This window comes from Chinchilla lanigera, unplaced genomic scaffold, assembly GCF_000276665.1.
Source record: "Chinchilla lanigera isolate Chin_1 unplaced genomic scaffold, ChiLan1.0 scaffold00021, whole genome shotgun sequence".
NCBI classification, from domain to species: domain Eukaryota; kingdom Metazoa; phylum Chordata; class Mammalia; order Rodentia; family Chinchillidae; genus Chinchilla; species Chinchilla lanigera.
This window is the reverse complement of record NW_004955422.1, coordinates 17,876,448-17,886,301: the sequence shown is the minus strand read 5'-3', so window position 1 is coordinate 17,886,301 and position 9,854 is coordinate 17,876,448. Positions and strand designations below refer to the sequence as shown.

Here is a 9,854-nt window from a genome sequence, read left to right as displayed (position 1 = left end):
ACATGTGTAAGTAAATGCAAAGGAATTGAAATGATCCCATGCATATTATTGGACCATAGTGAAATGAAATTGGAAATCAATGGCAAAAGAAACCACAAGAACATCATAAACACATGGAAATTAAATAGCACCCTCCCGAACAACCAGTGGGTCACAGATGAAATTAAAGAAGTTAGACAGTTTCAAAACTTAATGGTAATGTGAGTACAACACACCAGAACTTGTGGGGCACAATGAAAGCAGTCCTAAGAGAGAAATTTATAGTGGTGAATACCCACATCAGGAAAAAGAAAAAAAAAAAGGGAAAAGAGCAAGCTCAAATAAACAACCTAATGTTGAACCTCAAAGTAGAAAAAAGAAGAGCAAGTCAAGCCCAAAGCTTGTAACAGAGAGGAAATTATTAAGATCAGGGCAGAAATCAATGCAATCAAGACTAAGAAAATAGTACAAAGAATCAATGAATTGTAAAGTTGGTTCGTTGAAAGATTAAATAAAATTGACAAATTCTTATCCAATCTTATAAAAAAGATTCAAATCCATAGTTAAAAATAAAAAGAGTGAAATCACAACAGACCCTGCAGAAATCCAGAAGATCATCTATACCTACTTTGAAAACTTGTATTCTAATAAGATGAAAAAAAAAGAAGAAATGAACAGATTCCTAGATACATATGAATTACCAAAGCTGAATCAAGAAGATATAAAAATCCTAAGACAATATCAATCAGTAAAATCAAAGATGTAATTAAAACCTACCAACAAAGTAAAGCCCAGCCCTCATGGATTCACTGCTGAATTCTACAAGAAATTTAGGGAAGACCTAACACCACTACTTTTCAAATTTTAATAAACCTGAAAGGGAATTTTCCCAAATTCTTTCCTGAAAGCAAGATTACCCTGATACCAAAACTGGAAAAGGGCCCAACTAAGAAAGAGAATTACAGGTCAATCTCCCTAATGAACACAGATGCAAAAATCCTCAATAAGACACTGGCAAACAGAATGCAGCAAATCATCAAGAAGATTATACACTATGACCAAGTAGGGTTCATTCCAGGGATGCAGGGATGGTTCAACATACACAAATCAATAAATATAACAAACCATATCAACAGAGCCAATGACAAAAGTCATATGATCATCTTAATAGATGCAGAAAAAGCATTTACAAAGTCCAGCACCCATTCATGAAAAAACCGTACAGAAAATTGGAATAGATGGTCTTTACCTCAATCTGATAAAAGCCATCTATAACAAACCAACAGCCAACATCATACAAAATGGACAAAAACTGAAAGCTTTCACTCTAAAATCAGGAATAAGACAGGACATCCACTGTCTCCACTCTTATTCAACATAGTTCTGGAAACTTTAGCCTAATCAATTAGGCAAGAGAGAGAAAAAAAGACTAACAGTAGGAAAGGAAGAAGTTAAATTATCGTTATTTGCAGATGACATGATATTCTACATAGAAGACCCAAAAAACCCCAATAAAAAGCTACTAGATTTAATAGGCAAATTCAGTAGTGCAGCTCAATACAAAGCCAACACTCAAAAATCAATAGCATTCCTGTACACAAATAACAAACTCACTGGGAGAGAAATTAGTGAAACAACACCTTTCAGAATAGCATCCAAAAAAAAAAAAGAAATACCTAGGAAACAATCTAATGAAGGATATAAAAGACCTCTACATTGAAAACTACAATACTCTGAAAAAGAAGATTGACAAGAATATCAGAAAATGGAAAGATAGCCCTGTTTGTGGGTAAGAAGAACCAATGTAGTGAACATGGTTATACTTCCAAAATTGCTATACAGATTTGACACTTCTGATCAAAATTCCAACAACATATCTCACAGAATTAGAGAAGACAATTCTAGCATTCATTTGGAGCCAAAAGAGACACAGAATAGCAAAGGCAGTTCTGGACAACAAAGGCAAGGCAGGTGCCATCACATTCCCTGACTTAAAATTATACTACAAAGCTACTGTGATAAAATAGCATGGTATTCTCACACACACACACACACACACACACACACACACACACACACGCATGCACACACACATACCCCAGACCCAAGGATCAATGGAACAGATTAGAAGATGCAGAAACAACTCCAGACATATTTAGCCACCTTATTATCTTTGACAAAGGGGCCCAACACCTTCACTGGAAGAAAGATAGCCTCTTTAATAAATGGTGCTGGAAAAACTGGCTTTACATATGCCAAAGATTAAAATTGGACCCATATCTTTCACCATGCACTAAACTAAAATTGAAATGGATCAAAAATCTAAATATTAAAACAGAAACACTAAATCTGCTGGAAGATAGAATAGGTAGAACTCTTGAAGATATTGGTGTAAGTGAAGACTTTATGAACAAAGCCCTGACCACACAGGAAATAATTACAGAGAATTAACTTCCAGGATCTCATCTTATTAAAAAGCTCTTGCACAGCAAGAGAAATCACCAACAGAGTAAGAAGACAACCCATAGTGTTGGAAAAAAGTTTGCCAGCTGTTCCTCAGACAAAGGATTACTATGGAGAACATATAAAGAACTCAAAAAAATCAGGCCCCCCCAATTTAAAGACCCAGTCCAAAAATGGGCATCTGAGATGAATACACACTTTTCAGATGAAGAAGTAGAAACTGCAAATAAATATATGAAAAACGTTCAACATCATAGATCATTTGAGAGGTGCAAATTAAAACAACACTGAGATTCTATTTCATTCTAGAAAGAATGGCTATTATCAAGAAATTAACTAATAAACAGATGCTGGTGGGGCTGTGGGGAAAAAGAAACCCTTCTCCACTGCTAGTGGGAGTGTAGACCAGTGCAACTACTGCGGAAATCAGTGTGGAGATTCCTCAAAAAACTAGGACAAGATGCTCCATTCAACCCAGCTATTCCTCTTCTTGGTATCTTCCTGAAAGAATCAAAAGCATTATACCACAATGATACATGCATTCCTGTGTTTATAGCAGCACAGTTTGTAATAGCTGAATCTTGGAAACAGCCCAAATGCCCATCAACTGGTGAATGGCTAAAGATGAAGGATTTTTTTTTATACAATGGAGTAGTACTTTGCCATAAAGAAGGAGAAGCTTGAGACATTTCCAGCTAAGTAGACGCACCTTGAGACCATACCCTTAAGTGAAATAAACCAGACACACATATGTAAACACTGAATTGTTTCTCTAGTGTGAGAGACTGAAAGTGTAAATAAGGACCAAAATATATAATACATACTGTGAAATAGGAAGAAAATGTTCAAATGGGAAGGGGAATTAGGGGTGAGGAGGAGGAAAGAAAGGAAGAGAAAAGAAGAAATTGATAAGGAAAAAAGGAAAAATGGAAACAAAACCTTTGTAAATAAGGAGGGGAAGGGGGGTTGAAAGGAGAAATGAGGAAAAAAAGAATCAAGTTGTGTTATGTACGGGTACAGATTCTCTATGATGAATGTGATCCTTATGTATACCTAAAGTGTACCCATAAATGTAATTAACTTTTTGTTTTAAAAGAGTGTGGCCGCTCAAGAGAGAGGTGCATAACTTCCTGAAACTGGGAACATGTATGTTTCTCTTAAGGGGGTGGCAATCCCAGGATAAGATCGCCCCCCCCATAAGGGTACTGCCCATTTTACAGATGTGAGCCGAGGTTTTTTTTTTTTCTTGTTTTTGTTTTTTTTAGATGGATAGTTTTAAGCGTTGAGTTCTCTGAACCTTTGCTTTACTAAGTTCCTGCTCTTACTTTTTTTTAAAAAAAAAAAAGCCAATTTATGGACTTACAGCATTCTTGAGGAATTTGCGGTGTGATGAGTCTGGAAGGAAAGGCGCCTAAATTAACCAAGAGATGTCTGTCTGGTTCGCCTTGGGTAACTTCGACTGGGTCTCATAAGTTGTAGCCTTTCTAATAGTGCATATTTCAGTTATAATTTTCCCTGTCTCCTTTCTACCTATTTCTTCTCTCCTACCTCATCGTCTGTGTGTTTCACCCCAACGAGGACTCCAGATGCACCCTTCTGGGGAGAACTTCCAGGAAGAACCCCTGCCTGCCTTCAAGTTGTCCCCGCTCTCTGCGCGACTAATGAGTAAGCACTCTTTCCCTGGACACCTGGATGCCCGGGACGCTGTCTGGTAGGGCGTCCACGTGACAAGTGCCTGTTTCCCGGCTCTTCTTCCTATACGCGCGTGCATATATAGCAGGTGCACACTAAATAGAAAACTTGAAAGAAGTGGAACACACCAGGATGCAGCAAAAAGGAAAGTGCTAAGTATTTTTAACTAGAGATTTTGAAAAGTCGAGCCCACAGGAGAAAGCCCAGCGGGCGGACCTAGTAGTAAACCAGCGCAGACACAGCCCACTCCTGGCCGGCGGGACTACGTCTCCCAGAAGCCCCAGAGCCAGCCAGGCTACTTCCGGTTCTACCTCCTCTGCCCTGCCCTGGTGGACGGGACCGAAGGAAGGGCTAGGCGGGGGAGGCCTGGGGGGGCCGCCGGCTCGGAGGCGCATGATGACGCTCTTCCTGTGCGCCGCCTAGTGTCTCTGTCGCGCCGGTCCGGCGGCTCCGTGCTGTGAAGGTGACAGCCGGAGGTGACCGGTTTGGCCACCGGGATGCTGGCGGCACGGCGGCTGCTCGGCGGGGCGCTCCCCGCGCGAGCATCTGTGCGTTTCAGCGGCGATACGGTGAGGCCAGGCCTGGCTCGGGCCGTGGGTGTTTGCGGGCTGGCCTCGCCATCGCGCCTCCTCGCTCGCGGTCCCTCCGGTCTGTAGTGCCTTCTACAGAGCCTTCCCTTCTCCCCGTCCCCGGCAGGAACGCTGCCGCTGTGGCCTGCTTGTAGAAGGGGAACGGTCCCAACGGGAGCCCGACTGTCCCCGGTCTGGATACCTGGCTAACTTTTAACAGCCTCTCTCCCTAGCGGGAAGTCTTGCAGGTTGTGAAGCGTTCTAACTTCTCATTCCTTGCAGGCTTTAGGGTGTGACGGGATCGTTGGCCCATTTTTGTACATGCATAAAACAGCTTTGGAGAAAGATGCTCTCTTCCTGAGTTCCCTACCAGTGCTTTGCTCCCTATAGTGGTCGAGAAGCGCTTTTACAGGGGTGGGTGTCTGGAGTCAGGTCCTCTTAGCCCTCAGCCTCAGCCTGGTTGTTTTTTGCTAGCGTATGTGCAATTCCAGTCCCCAGCTGACGATTTTATCCCAAGTAGATGCCCTCCATCCCGTTTGTTTGCCAGCCCAGTGAGCCCCTTCCTTTTCTTTTTCTTTCCTTTTCTCTTTTCTTCCTCCTTCTTCCCTCCTTCCTTCTTTCCTTCCTGTTTTCCATCAGTAAACACATTTTGTCTTTTTAGTAGTTAGTAAGGTAAAGCCTCTGCCTAACCGAAGTTTTGGTGCAGGAGGCAAATGTACATGCCATCATGCTGGTCTTGGGGAGACAGTATTATGATGGCATGTTTCAAGTGTGGGTTTTGGCCAGAGACAGACCTGAACTCAAATTCCATCTGCACCTTTGGCTGTGTGACTTCCATAAGTTCCTTTTACTCGGAGCATCAGTTTCCTCCCCTTTAAAGTGATGGAAAGTCATTCCTGTCTCAGGGTTATGAGGATGAATTGAGATTTTGATTATAAAATGTTTAGCCCATTACCCACTGAACAGGAAGTGTTTAAGTGGTGGTAGTAACTATGATGCTTCAAAGAGGTTTTTTGTTGTTGTTTTGTTTTTGTTGTTTTTTGAAAATAGGGTCTTGCTATGTAGTTTAGGGTGGTCTTAAACTCACTATGTAGTCCAGCCTGGCCTTGAACTGGCAGTGATCCTCCTGCCTCATCCTGGAGTGCTGGATTATAGGGATGTGCCACCATTCCCAGCCCCAGAGAGTTTTGAGGCTTAGGCCTCTGCCTTTTCTCCTGCCTACCCCCTTCTAAGTAGGAGGACTCAAGAATCTATAGCTTCTGGCCCAACCCTCAAGACCACAGAGCTCTGCTGGCTTCCTAAATCTCTTTTGTCTCCCCAGACAGCAGCTAAGAAAACCTCATTTGGCTCTCTGAAGGATGAGGACCGCATCTTCACCAATCTGTATGGCCGCCATGACTGGAGGTGAGATTGCCCTCGGCCCTGCTAGGTCCCCCATAGAGGTTCTCCCTGTCATTACCTTCCCCATTCTATGCAGGCTGAAAGGCGCCCAGAGTCGAGGTGACTGGTACAAGACAAAGGAAATTCTCCTGAAGGGGCCCGACTGGATCCTGGGTGAGATCAAGACATCAGGCTTGCGGGGTCGTGGAGGCGCTGGCTTCCCCACTGGCCTTAAGTGGAGCTTCATGAATAAGCCCTCAGATGGCAGGTTTGTGGGGAGAGACTGGGATATGGTTGCAGTAGAGACCTTGGGAATGGCCAAAGCTTGCCTGGATCTCGGGGCTATTTCCTTAGAAAGTACAGCATAAATGGGGTGGGAAAATGTCCTTGGGCCATAAGTGGGTGGGGTAGTTCTCTTAGCACTTCCTCAGGGAAGGCTGGAAATATAGCAGAATCAATCTAATACAAGATTTTGATTCAGGGAGGCTTAGTTGTTCAGATCCCAAGTTTATCTCCTAGTAATTGCTGAGCTTTGGAAAATCTCCTGGCCTTTTTGAACCTTAGCTTTTTTTTTTGGTGGGGGGAGACTGGGGTCTCACTAGTTTTGACTGATCTTAAACTCACTATTAGCTCAGGCTCGTCTTGAATTCACAGCCATTCTCCTGCTTTTTCCTCCTAAGTACCAGGATTACAGTCATGTGACACTATGCCTGGATTTAAGTTTCTTTTTTGTGTGCAGATATAATAATGATACCATGCCGGAATTAAAGAAATAATATTTATTCAGCTTCTGACCAGTACTTTGGTTGGCACACAGAAAATAATAAAAGTCAGCTTCTTTACCTTTCTTTTGACCCTAGAGATGTGATAGAGGTTGAGGCAGGCTCTTTCTAACTAAGAGTAGAATTGGCTGTCAAGAGAAAGCACAGAGACATTTGCACTCTCTGAAGATGAGCTAGGCAGTGAGTTTCCTGGCTTTGGTGGTAAGCTAGCAGAGGCCCTGGGGACATGCTGGGAGGGCAAAGAGGAGTGGCTGTTGGGTGGAATAGCCTTGAGGCTTCCTGAGGTGGAGCAGGGATATCTTGAGGTTGAAGGCTCAGTCTTGGTGAAACTGGTTTGTCTGCCCGGTGGGCCCCCACAGGCCCAAGTATCTGGTGGTGAATGCAGATGAGGGGGAGCCAGGCACCTGCAAGGACCGGGAGATCATGCGCCACGATCCTCACAAGCTGGTGGAAGGCTGCCTGGTGGGGGGCCGGGCCATGGGTGCCCGTGCTGCCTACATCTACATCCGTGGAGAGTTCTACAATGAGGCTTCCAATCTGCAGGTAGATGGGGCGGGAATAGACAGGCAGAAGGTGTCCAGTGGATGCTTACGTGCCCCTTCCCAGTACATCTGTGCTTAGATGTTTGCGCTGGTCTGTCGGGTCTAGCTGGGAGCGTGGTGACCACTCCTGCATACATCCTGAACAGGATTGGGCCCCCAAAGCCCCCTTCTCTGGGCTCTTCCTTATGCTCCAGACCCTTAACTTGGGAACCCTTTACATGACTCTGAAATCATAGGCTGACTTCAGGGGCAAGGGTGGGCTGGGGAACTCACACCGTTGTCCCCTAGGTGGCCATCCGAGAGGCCTACGAGGCAGGTCTGATTGGCAAGAATGCTTGTGGCTCTGGCTATGATTTTGACGTGTTCGTGGTGCGTGGGGCTGGGGCCTACATCTGTGGAGAGGAGACAGCACTCATCGAGTCCATTGAGGGCAAGCAGGGAAAACCGCGCCTGAAGCCGCCCTTCCCCGCCGATGTGGGTGAGACTCTGCCTGACCTACCTGGGCCTTGTCTCACTGTGTCCTGTGGAACCCTGGCCAGTTCCCCCTGGATAGTCTCATGCTCTTTCTCAGTGCCTCCTGGGCTGAGGTCAGTCAAGAGATGGGAGTGGTGATCACATGCAGCCCTGGCCAGTGCCACCCACAGTACCTCAGACCCACATCAGACATCCAGGACCCCCCAGGCTTTGTGCTCTGCCTCCCCGATCCAGGCGCCAGGGGTGTGATGGTGAGCAGGTGATACAGCTCTTCTTGGAGTTCGGGGTTCAGCTGGAGGAAGAATGATAAGGGCGGAGGCCCTCTGCCACAGGAACCAAACTGAAACAGACCCACCGCCAGGGAACCTGCCCCATTCCCCAGTGGCCACAGATCCCTTCTCATTTCCCTGAAGGAGTGTTTGGCTGCCCCACTACTGTGGCCAACGTGGAGACGGTGGCTGTGTCCCCCACCATCTGCCGTCGCGGGGGTGCCTGGTTTGCCAGCTTCGGCCGAGAACGCAACTCGGGTACCAAACTATTCAACATCTCTGGTCACGTCAACCACCCTTGCACGGTGGAAGAAGAAATGTCTGTGCCCCTGAAGGAGCTGATTGAGAAGCATGCTGGTGAGGCCGGGGGCCGGCTGGGGGCAGGGCATGGGAGGGTGGGAGCCAGGGTGAGAGGGGCTTGGGAGTTGGGCTGGGCCTGGGGGCTGACAAAGGTCCCAGCTCAGGACTAGGCAGGTATGATGGCCGCAATCTTGACTGTCTTTTTGGGGACTGACTTGCGGCCCCAGGGGGTGTCACAGGTGGCTGGGACAACCTCCTTGCTGTGATCCCTGGCGGCTCGTCCACTCCAGTAATCCCCAAGTCCGTGTGTGAGACGGTGCTGATGGACTTTGATGCACTCGTGCAGGCACAAACGGGGCTGGGCACGGCCGCAGTGATCGTCATGGACCGCTCGGTAAGGGCTGGCCTCATGCCTCACCCAGTCCTCATGCCAGCCTGTTTGCTGTCCCTCCCTGGGGCTCTCTGAAAACCCTTTGGTGGGCTCTTGGGTCCCAGTTCCCGCAGTCTGACACACCCATGGGGTGGGAGAGGATGAGCACAAGGTGCTCTGCTGATTGCCCTGGAGTCCAGGCAGTGCTGGGGCCCCGGGAGGATAGAAGAGGCCAGAACTTGAACCTGGGCAGGCAGGCTGCTGCTGGGGGCAAGAGCCGAGAGCCAGGCCCCTATCTGGCCTTGGGCTCCTGCTTACTGCTTCTGTCTCCCAGACCGACATTGTGAAAGCCATCGCCCGTCTCATTGAGTTCTACAAGCACGAGAGCTGTGGCCAGTGTACCCCCTGCCGCGAGGGTGAGTGTCTCACACAAGCTGGGGTCTGCTTGCCATGGCTTCAAGTGGTCTCCCGCCATTCTTGTGGCTTGCCTCCCCCATCCTGACTATGGGAGACGAGCAGTCCTTTCTTGCTTCTGTGGTTGCAGGTGTGGACTGGATGAACAAGGTGATGGCCCGCTTCGTGAAGGGGGATGCGCGGCCAGCTGAGATCGACTCCTTGTGGGAGATCAGCAAGCAGATAGAGGGTCATACCATTTGTGCTCTGGGCGATGGGGCTGCCTGGCCCGTGCAGGTACTCACTGCCCTGCTGGTGGCACTAGGGTGCAGGTGCATCTAGTGCAGGTGGCACTAGGTGAATGTGCTAGGAGCCCAGGGTATGGGGATTGCTGGTCTCTGCTTTACACTGCCTCCCTCTATCCCTCTCCCAGGGTCTGATCCGCCACTTTCGGCCAGAGCTCGAAGATCGGATGCAGCGCTTTGCCCAGCAGCACCAGGCCCGGCAGGCTGCTTCCTGAGCTCGGTGCCCTGGCCTGCTGTCTCGCATCCCTCTGTCTGGGATGTTGGCATTAAAGCAAGTACCCCTCACTCTCTTGTTGTAACTTGTCAGTGACTTCGCCCTTCACCCAGCTACCCCCC

General features: G+C 47.5%; 1 protein-coding gene across 1 annotated transcript; it reads left to right on the top strand.

The window, feature by feature from the left end:
- Nucleotides 1–4,528: 4,528 nt before the first annotated feature.
- On the top strand, nucleotides 4,529–9,806 carry Ndufv1 (NADH dehydrogenase (ubiquinone) flavoprotein 1, 51kDa). Its single transcript, XM_005384306.2, has 10 exons — nucleotides 4,529–4,703; nucleotides 6,025–6,107; nucleotides 6,181–6,351; nucleotides 7,225–7,408; nucleotides 7,696–7,885; nucleotides 8,295–8,507; nucleotides 8,678–8,844; nucleotides 9,155–9,236; nucleotides 9,365–9,510; nucleotides 9,647–9,806. Exons 1-10 carry the CDS (start codon nucleotides 4,632–4,634, stop codon nucleotides 9,731–9,733), a joined length of 1,395 nt encoding a protein of 464 aa, XP_005384363.1. The 5' UTR covers nucleotides 4,529–4,631; the 3' UTR covers nucleotides 9,734–9,806.
- Nucleotides 9,807–9,854: the final 48 nt, after the last annotated feature.